The 23,674-nt window shown below is 36.3% G+C and overlaps 1 protein-coding gene across 3 annotated transcripts in view; it reads right to left on the bottom strand.

Moving 5' to 3' along the window:
• LOC116852314 (short-chain dehydrogenase/reductase family 16C member 6-like) overlaps positions 1 to 23,674 on the bottom strand; it is a 194,878-nt gene that overhangs the window by 25,216 nt on the left and 145,988 nt on the right. For all 3 annotated transcript variants that reach the window (XM_032832523.1, XM_032832525.1, XM_032832524.1), the window contains one exon: positions 10,940 to 11,069. In XM_032832523.1, coding sequence (XP_032688414.1) covers positions 10,940 to 11,069 — 130 coding nt within the window. The remainder of the gene's footprint in view (positions 1 to 10,939; positions 11,070 to 23,674) is intronic.

Raw genomic sequence — 23,674 nt, 5'->3', positions numbered from 1 at the left:
TATTGTTTATGATATTATTGAGTTATGATTTTACTGTCACTTGTAGTAATTGATTTGTAGTTATTCCGTTATAAGTCTTTGGGTTATGGGGTTATTAGATTATGGGGTTATGAGATTGTTATGTTGTATTTTTGTAGTTTTGGTGTGACTGAGTTATTTGGTGAAGGGGTTTTAAAGTTTAAGATACCGATTTATGTGTTGTGGTTTTTCGTTATTGAGTTGTACATTTTTCTAATGGGATTATAGGGTTGGAAGTTCTTAGAGTTTAATTTTTTCTAAAATCAGTTCAGACAGTCTTCTTCGTTATCTTTTAACGAGTAATTTAAAAAAAAATTATTTCATTTCGTTAAGTTTTAAGGTCTCTAGACTATTTTAAACAAAAAATGTTAGTTTTGCCCCACTGTGCGGCGCACAGTGGGCAAAAAGACTCATTTTTTGGACAAAAATCGACCGACAGTATAATTCTCAACCGATTTCAAATCTGTTTTTTTTTTCAAATTACTTGATGAAATGCTGATGAAATGCTTTATAACGTGCAGCTGCTCTTTTTTTGAAAAACATCTTGAGTTCAAAATGGCGGACGAAAAATGATTGTCAAAAATACTGAAATGATATTGAATGTTATAGTTTACGTACAATATTGAATAAATTTACTCCAAATTAGATATATATGCGTTTTTTGAGACGCTAAATATGAATATAGCAACTAAAAAATTCTAAACTCAAAATGACATTGAATATAGAAGTCAAAAATATTGAAAGTATACAATATTCAATAGATTTATAGAACAGTTAGTTAACATTAAATACAGTGATTATTTTTAAATGTTTGTCACAATTTGTAATATTATAATATATTATATTATTATCTATAAAATATTGTTGTGACAAAATTTTTTTGTATTGCTTCGTTACAACTGTTCATTTAAAATAAAGCAATACTTAAGCCCTTTTACCGCATCAAGGTATTTGCCATTAAAAGGGTTTTTGGTTTTGTATTTACTGTTTTTTGTTTTTTTTGTGTTTTTGTTTTGTTTTTTATTGTGTTTGTTTTTTATTTTTATATGTCCTAACAATTATATAATACATTATTTACATACGCACGCACACATACACACACACGCACACACGCGGGCGCGCGCACACACACACATTTATATTTGCATCCAATTCTGCAATCTAATCCTAAAGATCTTATGTCGTAACTATAAAATTCAATTAAGAGATCTTTTATCTCAGGTAAAAGTTTTTTTGGTGTTTTTATTTGCTTAAGTCTAATATTACTTATTACCGGATCTGATGTAATTAGAAGGTAGTGCATTATGTCTTCGTTCGTGCGTTTTCTTGATTTCATTCTGCTGTTATGAGTTCGAGCTTTTATAAAAATTTTGTTGCTTGTCTCTTGCGCTCCTTCTGACAGCCAACCAATTGGCAAACCTAAATGTTTAATAATGTCACTACCATGTAATAAAACTTTATGCACTGATGGTGACATACTGTAAGGATATAAATTGACGGTCTGACATAGTCTTGCGGTATCCATACAATATCGACCAAATTTCTCAAAATTTATGTTTGCCACATGCTAAGACCTGCAAAATGTTTCCCAGTCGTTTTTATTACATTTACATCCAATCCCATAATTTCAGTTTGTGCAAAGAAAGAACGAGCAACATTCTCAGTATTCGTTGTTCTTGAGCCTTGCTTGACAATATCAACGATTAGTGATAATTGTGTTTTTAACATATTTGTTATTCTTTTTTTCTCTTGGCTTTTAAAATTTTATTATCTCTTTGCGTAACCCTTTGCGTAACCCATTTTAAAATTTAAATTATAACTAATATGTAATAAATATTCCATGAAACGGATCCAACAATGCAACATAGACAAACCAAATTTATCTATTATAAATTATATATTATAAAGTATCTTTATTGCATGGATTATTTTCAATATGTGTTATATTATTTACATTTTTTGGACTTACTCCACAAATATTGCAACAATTCAAGGATTTCTGACCAGTTAAAATGTTGCAGATTTTGCCATCGATCATTGTGTATTTAATGTTGAACGAAATATTAAATATCATATTTTTTACTGTGGTGCATGAGGATTCCAATTTGTTGAAGATATCTTAATAAAACTTGTATTCATTAATTACAATAGAAGTACTTTCTTTTACAAATTGAAATTTTATTGGGCGGCAATAATTAACCTACGATGGTCTTTCATTCTTCCATGCAATACCATTTTCAACTACCAAGAGAAGTGGAACAAATGATATTATAAATACAGCGTTATCACAGAAAATATCTTTCGCAACTTTATCGTTATTATCATCAGTATCAGTTGATTGATCTTTTTCTAAGATAACGGCTTCTGGTAACCATTTCTGTCTAGTTGTTTGCTATCCAGACGTGCCATCCATACTCCACTTTCCATATAAAACCAACTCTTATAATTCGTCGCGTAATTCGTGGAGCTTTTCTTTAACGTTAACAGAATCCTTTCTGTAGTATGGTTTAATAATGATTTGACATTTATACTTGCATCACAATCGTTAATATTTAAATATGTTAGGTAGCATTGCTCTTTAGCGCTCTTAATAGCAGTATATGGAGAATATAATTTGTTACCAGTAATATCTTATTATACGTCCGCAATTTATTATACTTAACTTTTGTCAAATCTAAGTCTACATACATAGCTAAGATATTATTAATGTTTTCATTATTTCTAATATTTTCTTTCGTATTCGAATCGTCGTGAGATTAATTTTGTAAACATTTTGCAGCTTTAAAAATTTCCTCAGCACTATGGTTTGAAATTATATTTTCAATGCGTCTTTTTTTCGTTTTTTCAGAACTTTCGTTATACGATACGGATGGACGACCTTTCTTTTTTAATTGTTCATTTCTTTATTTGGTGTAGGAACTTCTAATGAAAGATTTTACGAAGACTGTGCTATATTCTCGACTAATTCATTTGAAGCAATATTGAATTTTATCATAAATTCCTTATTTAAAAATGTTAAATACTTTTCGAAACTACTACTTTTTGACGCCTAACGGTATTCCATTTCTTACACTGTCGGTCGATTATTGTCCAAAAAGTGAGCCTTTTTGCCCACTGTGCGGCGTATCGACGACTCTGTGTAGGCGAAGCTTATAATAAGCATTTCGGCAAAGCTTATAATAAGCATTTCGTCACGTTGCGTTCTCCTCCAGAACATAACGTTACTTTAAGACACATTCTCATAAAATTTTTCAAATTATACAATAAAAAAGTGATGGATATTTTGTATCATGCGTCTTGATCGTATATATTATAAACAAAGCCAAACACGAACAGTTCCGCGATTATGATTATAAAAACAACCCTACAACGGGACGCTAGAGAAACAGACAAGCTTTGCTGATATATAAAGATTGTAAATTAAGTACGAAATATAGTGAAGCATTGTCCAAGAAGTTAATTAATTCTCTTTCTTTCTCTCTCTCTCTCTCTCTCTCTTACTCGCTACACAAATATAAATTTTTCATGACTTAACTGATAAAACGAATTACGTTTATATTTGTTTCGATAAAATATAACATTTAAAATATGAGGTATAAAGATATGTCGTTTTGGGAGGCCTACATCGCTTTTTGCTACTTTCCTTTATTTGTATTTAAAAATATTTTTAGCACGTACAAAATAAAATTGTCAAATTAACTAATGCAAAATTAATAGTAGTGTTAAAATTAGTAAATTTAAAACAAATATTTCAACTCATCGCTAAAGACTGTGCATATGAGTAAACTATAATATTCTACGTCTACATGTAGACAACGTAAACTATGAATGCAATGTAATATATGTAAATAATAAGTAGTCTATGGCTGACGTGTAAATTACAGTTAAACACCATATTTAACCTTAGTGTTTCTAATATTTTCAGATATGTAAAATTTACATTAAGTATAAATTAAAATGCCACGAAAAATGAATAAAGATTTCAGCTTGATTTTGTTTTCATAACGAAAATAAATATTATGTTAACTGTAAATATTGCAAACATGACTTAACCAATACGTCATTTTGCCGTTTAAAAGCGCACATTAAATTAATATTTGAATTATTAGTATTTTTGCATTATTTATATAATTCTATACAGTTAAAATAGGTTATATAGTGTAAATTCAGTTGCTCAATAAATTTATAAAAGTTCCCCCTAAAGAAGTAGTATCCATATGATTTAAACTGGGACTATAATGGAAATTTAAGCCTTAAAAAATTGTAACGATCCGCAAAAGGGCGAAGTCGAATAACAAGACAGATCGTCACGACTATTACACCGAATATCCGCGAAAACAAATACAACGAAGCGAGCCAAAATTCGCGTATAAAAGCCGACGCGAAAACGCCGAAAGGAGATCTGTCGGAGAGTTCCGCTAAGACACTCAACCGACTAGAGCTCGTTGCTAACCTCTAGACTTCACCGCTTCCTAGACCGATCCGTCGACCGAGTTGGATATACGACGTCGATACAGCTTCCTAGACCGATCCGTTGACCGAGTTGGATACGCGACGTCGATATCGCTTCCTATACTGTTCCGTCGACCGAGTTGGATACGCGACGTCGACACCGCTTCCTATACCGATCCGTCGACCGAGTTGGATACGCGACGTCGACACCGCTTCCTATATCATTCCGTCGACCGAGTTGGATACGCGACGTCGATACCACTTCCTATACCATTCCGTCGACCGAGTTGGATACGCGACATCGACAACGCTTCTTATACCGTTCCGTTGACCGAGTTGGGTACGCAACATCGACACCGTTCCCTAGACAGTCTCAAAAATTCGTTTAACGAAACCGCAATATCGCAGAATACGCGATCGCGGTTCCACTGGCATAGCGACACATCCGCGCAATCTCCAAGCTGCATAGCCGCATTAACGCGTTATCATGTAATCGCACCGCTTCGTCACCGCTTAACGCTTATAGCATGCATCGGCTCCCCGAGCACGAGCCGCGAAGTAAATCGCGACCATGACAGTTACAAACGGCGAATTAAAAGTCGGTATCAACGTTTAAATATCGCATTGTAAACAAACTCGCCAAGCGTGCTATATAAGAACGCGAAACAACACCGACCGCGTCCCGCGAACCGTTCGCGGTCCTGTATTCACGCAACTGTCTGCGCGACATAAACTTAGACTCACGATGTGAGCAGAAACACACATACCAACGGCGTCACAATCATTATATATAATTCTGTAAATAGCGTTTATCGAAGAATATAGCTTATACTTATTAACATCTATACCACTGCTTCAAATTCAATAAGCCTAATCCTGGACCGTACCGACTAACAAGGAGATGCCACAATTTGCTAATTCGATTTTTGAACGAGACATAGCACATTCGCTAGCTGCGATGTTAAGCATCAACATCTTAATTGGGATTTGTGCCAATGAGCCTTTGTTTGTGAAAAATTACAGTATAAAGTTTGGGTTGCGGGACTGTATCCCAGATATGGCTAAAGATGCAATTGTCTTTCAGCGAAGCGGCGTGGATGAGCAGACTGAGGCTCCCACGTCAAACATTTTTGAGCCGGCAGCGAGCGTTCAAATCCAGGCGACGAGAGTTATCTTTGTGCGATGTCCTTTTTCTTACCTTAGGGCACGAAATTAATGTTTTTCGAATATAATACATATGTTTTACATATGTCTCGTTTTTATGCTATTAATCAGGGGTAATTAGGGAAGTGTCAGGCTTGTTTAACGCAAACACAAATACATTAATTTTTTAACATGTACTAAATATATCATTTCATTGTAAGCAATGCAAAACATGTGTCTATATTCGTGTTTGCGTTGCAAACAAGCCTGACACTTCCCTAATAACCCATGATTAATAGCACAAAAGCGAGACATATGTAAAACAAATGTATCATATTAGAAAAACATTAATTACATGCCCTAAGGTAAGAAAAAAAAACATCACATAAGAAAACTCGTCGCCGGGATTCAAACGCTCGCTGCCGGCTCAAAAATGTTCGACGTGGGAGCCTCAGTCTGCTCAGCCACGCCGCCTCACTGAAATACAGTTGCATCTTTAGCTATATCTGGAATATAGTCCCGCAACCCAAACTTTATACTGTAATTTCTCAGAAACAAAGGCCCATTGACACAAATTCCAATTAGGATGTTGATGCTTAACATCGCAGTTAGCGAATGCGCTATGACGCGTTCAGAAATCGAATTAGCAGGTTGTGGCCTTGTAAATTTATTCCGCACGGAACGCAAGAGCGTTACAAAATGGTCAATCATGGTTAATTATTCTCTACATATTCGATTGTGATTGATCCATTTTTTAAGAATTAATGTTTAAATTCACATTATAGACCTTGCTTTATAATAGTCTACGTAATTTACATGGTCTGCATAGGAGAAGAACGTGTAAACATTAAGTAAATTGTATGTAAACAATTCATGTAGACGTAATTTTGAAAGCTATAGCACAACCTTGCTATACACTACTAACCAAAAGATATTTTAAGGGGTCATTCCACTATGATGGACTCAAAAAATCGAATTTTTTCTTTTAGCATTTTTTGACAGCAAATATATCTAAAAATACGTAGAAAAGATTTTAAAGTTTGATTACGCTTAATTTGTTTACTACAAACGAGTTTGTATAGCCGCGCGTGGCAGCTGGCGTTCCGTCTCACTGCCCGAATGTGCCAAAAACCTGACTGATACCTGTCTGAACAGATCAATCCCTTTCGAAAGTTTATACTAACATTAAGAAAGTGCAGAGCTGAAAATTTAATATGCTTTCGCATTTCGTCGAGATAACAGCTCAAAGATGGACAAAGAGCAATCGAAGTAGTTCAAGACGCCCCTGCAATCCTTCTAAAAAACGAAAATTTCATGGCAATCGTTATTCAACTGAAGAGATGTGAAATGCTATATAGGCCACTTACTATCATAAAATCTCTACAGAGAATAACACTCAACATTCATATTGCCTAGAAGGAGCGGACTCTTGGCGTGACTGGCGAAAACATGAGGTTGCAGGAATTTTAACCAATTATAAACATCTGCCCGCATTGTGTGATGAAATTGCAGACATTCTGAAGCCTATTTACGAAAAACTAACTTTTGAAGATTTGCTAGAAAAATGCAAGGACGAAGAAACTCGAAATAATAACGAGAGTTTTAACTCGTGCGTTTGGCATCTCGTTCCGAAACATATCTTTGCTGCAAAAAAATTCTTCAGATCGCCACATTCTATGCTGCATGCATTTTTAATGAAGAATTTTCTCCAATTATCAAAATTATTAAATCATGGGAGTGACGATTAAACCAGAAGCCGCGTCCTTCGCTGAAAGAACTGACAGCGGTCGTATGGCGACAGCCACGAAACGGAGTCAAATGGCTTCAAAAGAAGCTCGAATTGCTCGGAAAAACAAAAATCAGCTCAGAATGAGATCTTCGAAGAAGCCGAAGGAATATTATATGGATCTAGTATCATTGAATAAATATAAATACCATTTAAATATGTTATATGTAAAAATGTTAGGAAAATTTTTAAACGCATTTTCCTTAAAACGACATTTTTTCATGCAACACGTTGGTAAAATCTAAAAACCTATACCACCAATCAATCTGAAATTTTAACATGTTATTCAGCACATCGTTATTGGCTATCGTCGGAACTAGAATTATGTTTATACAATTTGTTTTTCCTATTTTTTACTTTAAAAAATTACGAGAAAAAATAAAAATGTCGCATGCCTACATTGGATTTTACTATTGACTTAATACTGGCCCAAGATTGGTCGCCAGATCACCTATATTGGCGCAGTAATGACGACCATGACTGGCCCACCAATGGGAATACTATGGAATGATAATTTCGGCCCAGTACTGGCAAATAGTCCTGGCCCAATCGTTGTTAGCCAGTACTTTCCCAGCATTGGCAATACAATCGGTTATTAATGATTAAGTACTACCAATTCAGTAATTTAGTAATTTTTTGGCCAGTATTTAATTTCTGGTAAATACTAATAATAAAATCGCTTTTAAGTATTGATAGTAATTAAATACTGGGAATTATTGTGTAAAAATGAAAAATGAGAAAATCATTATACAAAAATATATTTATATATTTTTAATTTTCTCATGTCTCATAAACCGCTAGGAACCGAAGATTGTTAACAATCACGCTCTAAACTTTTGCGAATTCTCCCTCGATAATGTTTCGATCCCAAGTAGTCACCATCTATGTCCTAGCCGCGTTAAAGTGTTCCTTAACCTGACGATCAAACGACATGCGGTGATTCCAATGACTCCAACGATGTTCTTATAATTTATGCTTGTATAATATATTCTTATAGTATTCACAGTATAACATAACCTACCAAACACCAAATAACAGTTATATAACTTTTATTTAGTGTTTGTTGGATAATTTATTAATAGATATTGAAGCAATGCAATAACATTCGATATGCAATGGATACTGATATAATGTAGTGAAGCAGGGATAATTACTTTTAGATTTTTAACAAAATGTTATAATGATTATTATGTTATGATAATATATTATTAATCCAAATAAAAAAATAAAAAGATCCAAGAAAATCCAAATCAAACAAATCGAATTACTAAATTTTGAAAGAAACTTTTAAAGAATACTATTATATTTAAAACAATAGTGTTGTTTCATCAAATGACATGATTTCCTTGGATGAAATAAAAGTTTTTTATTTTCGTCATTTTAAAAAATTACGTTTAAGAATATAATATTTTAATGAAACAAACCAAAATTTAACAAGTACGAATATTAAATTTAAATTTAAATTTAATTTAAATTTAATTTAAATTTTAAGAAACTTTTTTCTCTGAAAAAACGGTATAAGAAGTATAACACATATGTAATAAAACGAATTCTAGTATTAACGACTGCCATTAACAAGTACTATTCTAAGTACTATTCTATTTGCCAGTAATGGCTAAATATTGGCTGACAGAGATCCGGGCGACAATTGGGTGCCATACGTTGGCCGAGCGTTCGGCAGCCAGACGTTTGCCAGCATTGGGCCAGTACTGGCTGACAGAATTCTTGGCCGATAGTTGGGTGCCATAGCTTCGGCCAAGCGTTGGCTTCGTTGTTACTACTGGCGACCCTATATGGTGTCTAACTTTAAACATCCGCTATTTTGTTATATTTTTATAGATTCAATTAGTTCTAATTCGGGCGATAATAACACTCAAAGAACTTAATAATCTTTTTAAAATATCTTTTTCAAATACATGGTTTTTTCAAAATTATCAACGCCGCCGAGGTATCTGTTTTTCGAGGTTCAAAGGTTACAGAGCTCTTTTAGCAAAAAAAAAAGAAAAAAGTGTAAATAAAATTTTTTTATACACTTGAAAGATAACAAAATAAAGGTATACTTTTTACTTTCTATACAAATATTTTTTTCATAAGGTAAAAAATCCCCGAAAATCGTTAATTTTTCAGCGCATTACAGTGGAATGACCCCTTAAACATAAATATCCGGTAAATTGCGCACGAAAAATTTTTCGTGTATGTAAGCAAAAATTTGTCTATTGGGTTATCATAAAGATATAAAATAGTTAGCAAAATTTGTGCACAATATTTTTCTCATAAATACATTAAATGAACATAAGATTAAAACGTATGCAGAAGAGTCATGTGAACAAACAACACCACACACCCAAACATTTATAAATAAGATTGTGAGTCAATCAATTTATTTTTTAATTAATTCTTTTTTATTTAATAATGTCATGTTTAATATTATTTTATATAATTGACGATTAATTAACCTAGCACACAGCACAAAGCATTAAATCAATGTTGAATCTATAACAACCTATAGTGACATCAACGTTGGCCAACTCATATGTGCTGCTAAAGTATAAGCCAATTCAATTCGAGGCCGTTTAATTGATATATTATTTCAACAAATTCAATCGAAGAACGTTCTACTGACGACTGATTTCAACGAATTCAATTAAAGAACGTTTAATTGACACTTGATATAAATAAATTTAATCGATTTAATCGAAGATCATTCGATAACGATTGAAATGATCCTAGTGCCCTTTTCCCTTCCCCCTTCAACAAATCTTACTTAACGCTTCTTATCAATCATTGGTATCTTACTATGATATTCTAAGTATGAATATTATCCACAAAACCAATTGTAACCTTGTAATCAAATTGTAATCGAGTGTTCTTTGATTGAATCGATTAAATTCGCTTATATAAATCAATTGAATGGTCTTTAAAAGAAATAAGAAATATTTTTGGATTGATTTTGCTCGAATTAATCGTCGATTAGTTTGAATCAAAACATATTTATTCAAATTAATATATATTTACATATTTATTCAATTATTGAGAAAAATTTTATTGATATTTTTATAAATTTTCTCAGAAATAGATATCTAACAACCATATGAAAATGATGAGCAGTAAATGATAAAAAAGGCTTTTTTCCAAGAATAATGTTGCAAATTTTCTAAATGTGTTCTGAAAACGGGGATGTAAAATTATCATTGGAAAAGAAAGCTAGTATTTTTTATCATTTCCTATCCATCATATTAAGCAGGGAAATAATATCGAATTATATGTAAATGCTAACAGTATAACTATATTTGCACGAAATTTTCTGATGTATACGGTGATACATAGATTATCAAATTAATAGAGTAATACAATTAATCTAGAAATTTGCATACACAACCAAACTCATTTTAGGAATAAAACGTAGACAAATTTCGTACAAAATTTGCAGGTATAACAAGCGCAAGCTTTGCACACAAGAATTATTATCTGGATAGTGTATTAACAATTGCAATTGTTAGTAATATCGATTTCATCGATGGAGAAGATAAATCTGATTACATCGAATTGCAGCTTTTGTAGCACAGTAAAGTGATCCATACTTTCCGCCAAGTAATCCTGCTATCGATGAAATTGCTACAATGTGACCGTGATTTTTTTCGATCATGTTTGGTAGGAATGCTTTCATAGTCTAAAAATAATAGTCCATTATTAATATTGTTTTATCTGTTACATATTATGTGTCTTTTGTTTTCAGTAAAAGCAATAACTACAAATAATGCCGTGTGTAATATAAATAAAGTTAGTAATGTTAGTATGTAATCTAATATTATATAATGATATAAGTAATGTTAATTATTTCTTAAGGATAAACTTCCGAAAAACATCCATGATTTTTCATCGAAAAAGAAATCTAATGTCAGAAATATTTAAATAATATATAGGTTGTTCATTTCCACTTCAATATTTTCTAAAGTATACAATGTAGGAAAAAAATTTTACAATTTTAATTACAATGTAGGAAAAAAATTTTAATATGAAGTTATAAGAATTTAAAGGAGACGTATGATGGCGACGTTAGAAACTACATATAAAAACTGCGGTTTCCAAAAATATTTCAAAATTAACTTTTTTTCTTAAATGAAACCCTTATAGAAATATCATACTAAGAATAATTGATAATTACTTATTATCCAGTATTTTTAATACTGAAAATAAGTAATTATCAATTATTCTTAGTATGATATTTCTATAAGGGAAAGGGGTATTTTTCATTATAAAACTCAAAAGAGCAAAAAAGTTTGTGCCCGAAATTCTTTGGAACTTACCTCTTTGATTTGATATTTCACAGTGTTGTTGTGCCCGTGGTAAGGGACACAGAAGTAAGATCCGGAATCGGTGTGTCGGGTGCGGCAGGGTGCACAGAATTGTAGTCGTAGTGTAGATATAAACGAATCTTTATTATACGTAATAGTTGTATATTTACTTAACTCCCGAACTCTTATATTAACGCGTATTACGGCCACGTACGTCGTTGGCGAGAGACCGGAGGAGAATCCTCTCTTGTTCTTCTTCGGTCTTTTTTATAGTAATTATTCTTGTTATCGGAGGGGATGTTTTGGCAACTAAGGAGTTGCCAAATTTGATGCTTACATAGCCCAAATCCGATGTATGACAAGATGATGCTTCGCGCACTTACATAATCATAACATCGTTGTAACGCTGTCGAAGCGGTTTCTCATGAAACGCTTTAGCAACGCTAAAAATAATATTCACGGTCATAACATTCCTCCCCCCATGGAAAAAGAAAACGGAGGGTCTGGAACGACGTTTTCATCTTTTTCTAGTGATGACCGCTTTTCGTTCTTATACAATTTTTTCCTCGTTTTACAATATTGGTTATAATCATGTCTTATTCTTACATTTTTCGCTTGTTACAATTTTATTTCCCGTGTACAAATATGGTTATAATCGTGTGCCTTATAATTGTACGTGTAAACTATGTCTGCGTGCTAATGCAGGATTGGAACGTGTTCTCACGTTTCGTTTGATGCTACGTTCAATTACGACCGGAGGGGTTTTCTCGCACTTTATTTTCTTTATTATGAGTACTGCGATTATGATTACTATCACTACGGTTATTCCGCTCAGCGCTGTAGTATAAATTATGTTTTTGTAACGTGTCAAAGAGTTTGAGCTATTTTCTAAATTCTGGTATGTTCGTGTTAGCTTATTACTTAGTTCCGCTAATTCGGATGGATTTTGTATAATTTTATTTGGTTTTACTTGTAGTATTTCGTTTTTCTGTTAATCGTGTTTATATATTCCTGTTCTAATGTTGTATTGTATTCCGGTATATGTGTTTGTATCGAAGCGCTTTTTACGATGCCTCGCGCTTGTAATATAATGTCCTCAATTGTTACTCTACATTGGTCTTTGATATTTATAATATCTGTTTTATTGATTTTCTCATAAAATATTTTTTTTGGCATTGAATATGAGCGGTTTGCTCGCAACTAGTGGAATATAACCACGTGTTTCTTTGTGTTAACGCAATTATAAATGTATGATTGGTTGAAATATATTTTGTGTGACAATTTTTTATTTCTTAATGTTGTGTACATTTGAATTTCGCAAGGTGATTCTGCATTAATTCTATATATCGCGTTCTGTTGTGGACAAGTGTATTGGTTATCGAATTTTACGCAGTTTGTTAACTCGTTTTCTTGTATTGTTAAATATGTGTTTGTCTCTTGACTAATTGCTATTTTAGTGTGAGTTATATCGGTTAGTACAAAAATGCTATTATGACTGTGTACCGGAAACGGATGTACGTATACTATCTCGTAAGTCGGGTAAATTATGAGAGGTAGGTTTAAAATTGTGAAAATATTTTTATCTCTATAATCGTAAAGAATTTTTCAATTTTTAACCAATTTTCTTTTCTAGGCGTGAACGGAAAATGTGTATCTTTTGGTATATGAATCGATATTTCCTGTAATTGGGCTATAATGTGTGACGTGGTAGCCTTGGAGGCGCCCGTCCCAAGAAAACCGTACCGAATTTGTGTGGATGTTTTCGCATGTCGCGTCGCGAACGGTTTTTCGCGAATATTCCCGGTTATCGCGTCCCGTCGTATTATTATTTGTGAGAATCTATAGGACGAATATCAGAAGCGATTTTTGCGAGTGAAGTAAATGCGAAGGTCAGCGCGTCCCTAACTTTGTGCCCCTCGGCTTTCCCTTGCCAGCCACCAAGACTAGAGGAGCAGAGGACATCGAGGGACGAAGACGCAGCGCACGACGATGCATCACGCTCACACTCAGGTGAATCGCTCTCTCAAAATTTCGTGTTAAAATATTCTCGAATTGCCGATCGCTCACCAATACCGAATATTCTAACGGTTAGAATATTCCGTACCGAGAGCACAGCTACCGCAAATTAGAAGCGAGACTGTCAGCTGTATTTACTTTTAGCGGACGCAGCCGTCGTGCGAAACCCAGCAGGAAAAAACTGGAAAGCCGAGAGAGGCAGCGAGCAGATCCACGACGGCAACAGTGTCTTGAGATAGGAAACGTCTCGAGACAATCATACCGAAAATTGCCGATTCCTGACTACCGAATATCGCAGGACGAGAGGGGGAGCGTCGAAGGAGGACTCGCGAGGATACGTGATCCTCCAGGAGCCGACAGCCCAGCAGCCTTACCGTGACCGTCGCCGCGGCTACACGATTATCGAGCGATCGAGTTGCAAGTGTCGTGCGTATCGAGAGTGAGAGATAGAGAGAGAGAGAGAAGCGTAATAGAGCAGGCGGAGATAGCGGGAGAGAAGCGGGAGTGAGCCAGTGGAGCGAGAGAAGAGAATGAGAGTCGAAGGGCCGAGCGGGAGAAGAGCGAGAGAGAGAGAGAAAGAGAGAGAGAGAGAGAGAGATAGAGAGAGAGAGAGAGAGAGAGAGAGAGAGAGAGAGAGAACCGCCGAGGACTCTGCAGAGGAAACCGTCACTGCTACCGCTACCTTCACACGCAGGGCGAGCCACCGCTAATTGTAAGACCTCCCATCTGCTCCGTATTTTGCCCGATTGTCGTAGTTCGTGTCATTATCGCTCAAGTACTGTTGTCTCGTCCGCGGAGCCGCGCGTATTAAGACTCACCCGAGGAGGTCGTCCTCGGGTTTTCCGTTGTCGCGAATATATTGTCGCGTCTCGCGACTACATTGTGAATACCGTCACTTTTCTTACCGGGACGTGCGGGAGTCCCGATAATAAACTCACTAGTACTGAACCCGTCTAGAGTCATTTTCATCTTCTCCTGACCCATCCCGTCTCCGACTTGAAATCCTAAGAGCTACCGGTCCTGACGGCTCCGGGACACGCGAATTTTGTGTTGCATATCGAGTCTCGCGTTTATCGAGGTGGTGCGGCCTTTCCGCACCTGGCACCCAACTATCGTTCGCGTTTTAGTGGCGTGAATCGGAGCCGACGGCAATTTGCTGACGCGGTTGACAGGCGACTGTCTACCGTCGCTCGCGAATTAACTTCGCGAGTACCGTCGCAAATGCTATCTATTGGCGTTAATTTGGTTGGTAAGTTCCCTAACTTTATGCTATCTAGGTAATTAATTATATCGTCTTGGTCACGAATTAAATCATTAAGTAAGGCGTTAAGTATTGTAAAATGTTCATCTATTTGTTATCTTATTATGAGTCCAGTTTCGTCTGTGTAGAGTTGTGTAATACTACTCCATATAATTTTTTCATTTGTTTCTAATGTTTTTTCTAAATTATCTAAATGTCTATTGTCGTATTGATAATTTTTAATTGATTTGCTACGGCGTGTTGCAAAGTTCCTTGTTTGTTTTCTAATAGATTTAGTTGTTCATTTATTATTTTCTTATCGCTGGCGTCCATTATGCCGAATAATGATTTTGTTAAAGACCCAATTCCGTCTATTAATCCTCTTTTTTCGTTTTTGGGGTTTTATATATGTTGTGTACTTGTTCCGACATATTGTGTATATAATTTAAATTTTTTTTATATAATTTTACGGGAGTTGTCACATATCTCCCATACTGTACTTGGCTTCTTTTGCTGGTTGCAAATTCTTTCTGCGCTATCCAGGTATCCCTGTATCTGATTTCGTCGACTGTCTATCGTCTATATGTCCATTTTGGTTACTGTTTTCCATGTAGAAGCTACTTGATGCAGTTGTCCTTGTGTGTCGTAATACATTCCAGGTGTATGTATGAATTTGATGATTTCATATAGTGCCTTTGTTTGTATTCCATTTGTCCCGAGATTGGCACTTTTTATCAAGCTGAATGCCCTGGAAGTAGATCAGGGTTCAAGTGTTGGGATTAATATGATACCCTTTTTTATATTGCTTAGTTGTTTGTGTGTATGTCGCGTCTACTTTTACAACAGGTGCATACTAGTGGTTTATGATCGGTTACTATTTTAAATTTGGTTCTATATACGTATGGTCTGAAATGTTTTACGGCCCATATTATTGTCAATAATTCTTTTTCTGTTGTATTATAATTTCGTTCTGCTTTCGATAATACTCTACTTGCGTAGGCTATTGGATTATTTTTTCCTAATTGCCCTTGTGATAGGACGGCTCCGATTGCGTTATCGGATGCGTCCGTAGTAATGATGAATTCTTCTTCAAAGTTTGGATATTTTAATACAGGTGCGATAGTTAATTTTTTCTTAAGTTTATCAAATGCTATTTGTTGTTCAGGTCCCCATTCAAAACTCACGCTTTTTCTTGTCAACATCGTTAGAGGTCGTGCAATTTTAGAAAAATTTTCGATAAATCTTCTGTAGTACCCGGCTAATCCTATGAAAGATTGGATATGCTTAACCTTTTTAGGTATTGGAAAGTTTGTTACGGTATCCAATTTCTTTGGATCTGGAAAAATCTCATTTTCTGATATTATATGTCTCAGATATACTACTTCTTTTCGAAGAAATTCGCATTTATCCGGTTGTAGTTTTAGATTGTAATGCCATATTCTTAGTAGTATCATCTATAAGTCTTTTATTATAGTTTTCGAGACTATTACCATAGATGACAATATCGTCTAAATATACTAAGCATTTCATTCCTTGTAATCCAGCTAATACGGAATTCATTAATCTTTGAAACGTCGCTGGTGCGTTCTTTAGTCCAAAAGGCATTCGATTGAACTCATAGTGTCCTGTTGGTGTTGAGAAAGCAGTTTTATTTTTATCTTGCTCCGTATTGATATTTGATGATATCCAGAAGCTAAAGTTTTCCAAAGTGGAAAAATATTTGGCGTTTCCTAGTTGATCTAAAATATCGTTGATATTTGGTAATAGGAAGGAGTCTCCTATTGTTAAATCATTTAATTTTTTTAAATCGACCACTATTCGTAGTTTTGTTTTTCCCGATGCGTCAGTTTTCTTTGGTACGACTAATAAGAGTGCATTCCATTGATTTGCGCTGTGTCGTATTATTTTATTGTCTAGCATCTCTTTTATTTGTCTGTTGACTTCTTGTTTATGTGTTTTGAGTAAACTGTACGGTCGTATGTTTATCGGAGCTGCGTCAGCTCGTGTAGTAACTTGATGTTCCACTACTGTAGTATAGGTGAGGCTATCTCCTTCAAGAAAAAATGTGTCATTAAAATCTTCACATATTTCATATATCATTTTTCTTTCTTCATTATTTAATATAATATAAATATACTATAAATGTTTTATATAAATGTTGTAAGTGTAATTGTTTCTTTAATTTTTCTGTTTGTGTCGATTGCTTGCTGTTTCTCAGTAAGCAGGTTTATTTTTGTTATGTCATCGTCTGCCGTCTCTTCTAATGTTATATACGGTGTGACTATGTCCACAATGTTTTCGGTATTAATTATTGTTGCAGGACTCGTATAATTGACAGGTTTCACTAGGCAATTCCCAATAAAAATTCCCTGTACAATTTCTCTGACTGGGATTATTCCCTCCTAGTTTGTGCTCACCGCGGCGCTTATTATTACTTCGCTACGCGCGGGGAGGTTGTATGTTTGATATGATATTAGTGATAGACTTCGTCCGGAAATTGTCATCGTTCTTGTCTGATAATCGAATTTAGCATAGTGTTCGCGGAGGAAGTCTATCCCCAAGATAGATCCCCTTATATTCGATAGGAAAATCGTCTTGTACAACGAATAATTCAAATTTCCGCTGTTGTTTTCCTAATCTGGCTGTGGCGATTATTTTTCCTATAGTATAGGCTTTGTGTCCAGTAATACCTGTTAACGTTAATTTTTCCTCAGTCATAGGGGTACCATTATCTAATGTTCGTATTTATACAAAGCTAATGGCGGATCCCGTGTCAACAAGAAATGGTATTTTCTTTTGCCTCCTTGATTGACAAAATTACTAGATCAAATCCAGCGTGACAATACAAATTTCGTCTAATTTGATTTATGCGGTAGTCGCACACGCGACCTTGTTCTTTTTTATACCTTTCTTCCTGATCGTTCTTGCTTTTGGCGCTCCCGTTTTTCCGAGCTGCCAGTGTTTTATCGTTATCTAGCGCGATGATAGCCACTGTGCGCGAGTATTTACGATGATTCCTCACGGTGTCCTGTGTCTCGGTAGGCTTCCCTTGTAGGTACCAACAGTCATCGCGAGTGTGATGACCGTTCTTTTTGCATTGTAAGCAATACTTATTTGTGGAGTTTATTCTATTCAGCGCTTTTGATTTAGGCAGAACGAATCGGTTACCATATCGGCTGTTATGGCATTTGCGTCCCTGATGTCCCAATTTTCCACATTTTTGGCATTGTATTATAGGAGCATCTCTTTTAGGGTTTGCGAAAGAGCTTCAGTTATACCGGTTTAGCTCATAATTCCGTGTGAGAACTTCGTGAATTCCTCTGATTCTCTCTTCTTCTACTGCTCCTGCTATTGCTTTTGTTAAAGTCGCAGGTGCGCGGGACCGGACTATTGTTTGCAACCGGTCATTTAGTCCTAGCTGATAATTAATCAGGGCTAGTGATTTTAAAAAAAAATGTATGCCAAGTTTCTACGAGGATGAATAAAGATTTCCCTCTGTTCCAGCTTCGAACAGGTCTGTACTTAATTTTTCTACACGGTTTCCAAAGGTTCGTGCGTTTTCTCCGGGTCTTTGACGCAAATTATTAAAATCTCGGAGTAATTGAGTTATTGATTTTTTCTTCATGAAACATGTTTCTAATACATCTTTTAAAACAACAAAAGATTGAATGTCTCGATTTTTTACCTCGGTTAAAGTTATGCCCTTTAGCTTGGTGCAAATTATTGCTCATGTGGCGTCTCAGAAAGCGAGACTCCACGCGAGGTGCATCGCTCCCATTTAAAAGGCCGTTTACGAAGTGCACCTTACGCGCCGTCCTTCTAGGAACCGCGAGACTCGCGACGCCCTTCCAAGAAGCGCGAGGCTCGCGACGCGTTTCTGAGAAATGCGGCGGGACAGCGATAGGCGTGAGCCCGCGACGAATTCGCGGAAGCGCGGGACCTGCACCGAATTCCGAGAACCACGAACCTCGCGATTTTCGAGGAAATTTAAAGCTCACAGATAGCAAACACCAACAAGGAGTCGGAGTATAAATAGAGGGCGAAATAGCCAGATCAGCAGACTCCGCTCTCGACCTCGATAGAGGAAAGATCTCCAGAGCACGAAGCAAGCCAGACCTCGACGAGGAACTCCAACGCATCCTCCTCACAAGGAGAGAATTAACCCGCTGCGTTGCGTACAGGCCAACCTGAAGACCGTACAGAAACGGCCTCAGAGCGAGGCCAAAAGCCCGTTGACGCGATTTGACGGTAACTACATTGACAGCTAGGGCCATCTATGGGCAAATTTCGGTTTCATATTTACAGACCTGATATACTACGGTCTATCTCGCCAAACGGAAATTTACGTTCGGTGGTTACGTGTGTTAGTGTTCGTGTTCGCTTCCGTTCAAGTAATCTAATACGCGGCGCACAAGTTCTAAAATTTCTCGTGCTTCGTCTAAAACGCTAGCAATGGTTTCATTAGGATTTGATAGACGTTCGATTGTTAACCTAGCTGGAACGCTATGTAACCATATTTGATTTGATATCGTTCGGTCGAAAGTACCGCTTTCACTCGACATTCACGTTATTTCGTGTCACTCGCATCTGTTTAATCGCTGTAGTTGCAAAGAGTTCTCAACTTACAGTAATGTTGTCACGGCTCTCTCGTAGTTAACCATATTTTGGTTGTGTCAGCAAGTTGTTGCTCGGCACTGGGTCAATGGCGTTGAGGCAGGTTGCAGCTGCTGCTTGCGTAGTTGCCGTAGGCTCCGGTGTCGCTGACAACGAGTATCTTAGGTAGTAACTCCGACGACGGCCTTGATTCCCGCTGCAGTGTTGTCTTTCACCGATGACCGCTGTCCTCTGCTATCTCTGCTTTTCGCCTTGTGGTTCCAGTTGCTTTTCTTGGAGGGCTCGCGATAAATTTTTTTCGAGCTCCTTCTATATCTTTCTTGGTTTCTCGTAGCCTTCTCGTCTAATTGTGTTGACGAGGTAATTGTTTCTTTGGAAACAATCTTCTTTTTTTGGAATATCTGGTAACGCTTATCGGTGAACGTATCTCCGACGTCCTTCGTTGGTTCCAGCAATTTTCCTTTTTGCTTCTTGTAGCCTTCCCGTCAAACTGTATTGACGAGGTAATCGTTTTCTTTTTCTTGAGATGTCTGGTAACGCTTATCTCCGACGTCCTTCGTTGGTTCCAGCAATTTTTCTTTGTTCTCTTTTTGTTCTTCGTTCTTACACCACTTTTCTAACACGTAATGCACTTTTGTTTTACAGGGAGCATCCAGGCCCCGGTGGACACCAAATCCTACCGCTGCCACCAATTTTGTTGTGCCCGTGGTGAGGAACACAGAAGTAAGATCCGGAATGTCGGAGTGTCGGGTGCGGCAGGGTGCACAGAATTGTAGTGTAGATATAAACGAATCTTTATTACACGTAATAGTTGTATATTTACTTAACTCCCGAACTTTTATATTAACGCGTATTACGGTCACGTAACGCGTATTACGGCCACGTAACGCGTATTATGGCTACGTCGTTGGCGAGAGACCGGAGAAGAATCCTCTCTTCTTCTTCGGTCTTTTTTATAGTAATTATTCTTGTTATCGGAGGGGATGTTTTAGCAACTAAGGAGTTGCCAAATTTGGTGCTTACATGGCCCAAATCCGATGTATGACAAGGTGATGCTTCGCGCAGCACTTGCATAATCATAACATCGTTGTAGCGCTGTCGAAGCGGTTTCTCATGAAACGTTTTGGCAACGCTAAAAATAATATCACGGTCATATAATCACGGTAATATAATCACGGTCACAACATCCCTCCCCCCATGGAAAAAGAAAACGGAGGGTCTGGAATGACGTTTTCGTCGTTAATTGCATTAACGTACAATAATCCTACCAACAAACGAAAAAATATCACAGACTAACGCCACAAACACCTCCTCCACCAAACACAGTAAAAAATCTATTCAACAAAATCTTCCTCTCAGAAACTATTTCTGCCCTCTACAAAGAACCAAATTTTGCAATAGCCCCAACCAAAATACCAAAGGAAGAAATAATTAGCCAGATAGAATACTCTCTGTACCTACTTCCACAAAAACAAGCCAACAACATTTGTAAGTTAACAGACAACATACTACAAAAATCCAAATCATCAAAACAGAACCTAACTAGATCAGAACGATATACCCTAAAACACCTAAACTAGGACACAGATATCATCACCTTTTCAGCGGACAAAAGCAACACAACAGTAATAATGAACTAAAGAGACTATAATACCAAAATACAGGAACTTCTCACAGATGATACTCATCTGAAACTAAAGAAAGATCCTACCCAATCTTGTTTACGGCAAAGTCTACATAGAAAAAGCCGGGAGGATGATGAGTATAAGTATAAAGGAATATTAAAACACAGTCAAGTTATGGAATATAACGCAATCAGCGCTGGCAAAGCACAATTTGGATAATGGACACAAATCCTGTTCAACGAAACAACACTACTGGCTAAAACCAACAACTACTTCTCTAGAAAATACAGGGAATCCTTAGAAATTCAAAAGCACCCTAACAATCTTGTGACGATCCACAGAAATAATAGATCGTCACGACAATTATTTATTATAATTTATGCCGAACAACCGCGTAGAAAAACGCCGAACTTCCGCGAGGCCAAGAAAACAGCTTCGCTATTTATAGAATCCGTGTATAAAAGCGAACGCAAAAACGCTATCGAGAGAGATCCGCCGGAGAGCTCCTCTGAGGCGCTTAACCGACTAGAGCTCGCAACTTCTTGGGAGATCCTAGGCCAAAGTGTTCGTCGACCGAACTGGATACGCGACGTCGACATTCTTTACCTAAAACCGATCCGTCGACCGAGGTGGATACGCGACATCGACATCCTTTACCTAAACTGATCCGTCGACCGAGGTGGATACGCGACGTCGACATCCGTTCCTGAGGCCACTCCATCAATCCGCCCCGCTTTCCCGCGAAAGCACCAAAGATGCGTAACCGATGCTAAGCATATCATCGCGCTAGCCGACCGCTCCAATTCGGCTTCACGCATCTCGCAAACACCAGTCGCGAAACATAACATGACAACACGTGTACCGAAACCGGCTTGCTTAAAAGTCGGTATCAACAATCATTTAAATCCCGCTGAGTACACACACTCACGAAACGGGCAATAGAAGAACGCGAAACAACACCGACCGCGTCCCGCAAGCTGCGCTCACGCCTGGACGCTCGCAGCTACCATCGCGACGTCAACTTAGGCTCCAAACGGGGTAAATGCCGAATAGGGGACCACCCTCCAACGGTCTTGATGTTGACTTATATTATAGAACTAACACTCCTCATTCATAATCAAAAAGTTTTAGCCGTCGCTCATTATTTATTAAAAAATTATTAATAAAAGAAGTTTCATGAATGTTAATATCACGTATCATCATCGTAATATCATATAGGTATTCGATAAGGTAACATTTGCTAAATTCGTGATATATACAAATACGTTTATTGTATTTCGAAATCTATGTCTTTGTTTTGATTTATGTTGTTATATATGTAACACATACTTAGTATGTTTAGCTTACGGCTACTACTCGTAGTTGCTATCTTGTTGTGTAGCTAGTCAGTCGTTCTAACATCAAGATAGTTTTGCGAACTTGAAACATGCACTTACACGAATTTATTCATATAACTTACGATTTCGAGACTTTATATAACTTTTTGTGTACGAAGAAAATCGTTCGTAGTGATATAGTGTGTCCTAGGTGTGAAAAATTATTAAAAATAGATGCTGTTTCTGAAAATTGTGTTTTACATTGTACAAACAAATATTATAAAGTTGTTAAAGGTCGGAAGCGGCAGAGATTATTATGTAACTTTAAAATTAGCATATTTGATGGAACGTGGTTTGAACGTACGCATATGAAACTGAGCAAAATATGCCGTTTTATCGGATATTTCCTAATGATGCAACCACCACGACATAGATTTTTAATGAATGAATTGGAAATGAATGACCATACTGTTGTTGATTGGACAAATTTTTGTCGGGAAGTAAGTTATAAAGTGTTTACATAACTAATTTACATTTAATACGAAGTAATTAATTGTGTTTATTTACAAAATTCTCTTTAGATACTTCAAGAATGGGTCGAAAATAGACAAAAGTCAATCGGTGGAAGAGGTAAAATTGTAGAGCTAGATGAAGCTAAAGTAGGTAAAAGAAAATATAACACCGGACGCATTATTAGAGGACAATGGGTTTTCGGTGGTATTGAACGCGACACTAACAAAGTTTTTATTTTGCCTGTTCGGAACCGATGTGCCGATACTCTGTTACCAATTTTCGAGAAATATATTGAACCTGGCTCCATTATACATACAGATAAGTGACGTGCTTATGATAGTTTACGAAATAATGCAAATTATACACATTATACAGTGAACCATTCAAATAATTTTGTTGATCCACAAAGCGGGGTTCATACACAAAACATAGAAAGATTGTGGAGAGATATGAGATCAAAAATTCCTCGTTATGGCACACGAGATTATCATTTTATATATTATATAGCAGAATTTTTATTTAAAAGAACATACGACTTCGACAAACGCATTGATGTTTTTTTTGATATTATGAGTTTCATGTATCATTATAAAATTAAAATATAGAATATATTTTTTCAATTTATGTGTACGTTGACCATGCTTAAATTTTTAACG

This window comes from Odontomachus brunneus, unplaced genomic scaffold (assembly GCF_010583005.1).
Source record: "Odontomachus brunneus isolate Ranch 3 - 2012 unplaced genomic scaffold, Obru_v1 Obru_scaffold_214, whole genome shotgun sequence".
Classification (NCBI taxonomy): domain Eukaryota; kingdom Metazoa; phylum Arthropoda; class Insecta; order Hymenoptera; family Formicidae; genus Odontomachus; species Odontomachus brunneus.
Note: the sequence above shows the minus strand (reverse complement) of the source record. Positions and strands in the feature narration are given on the sequence as shown.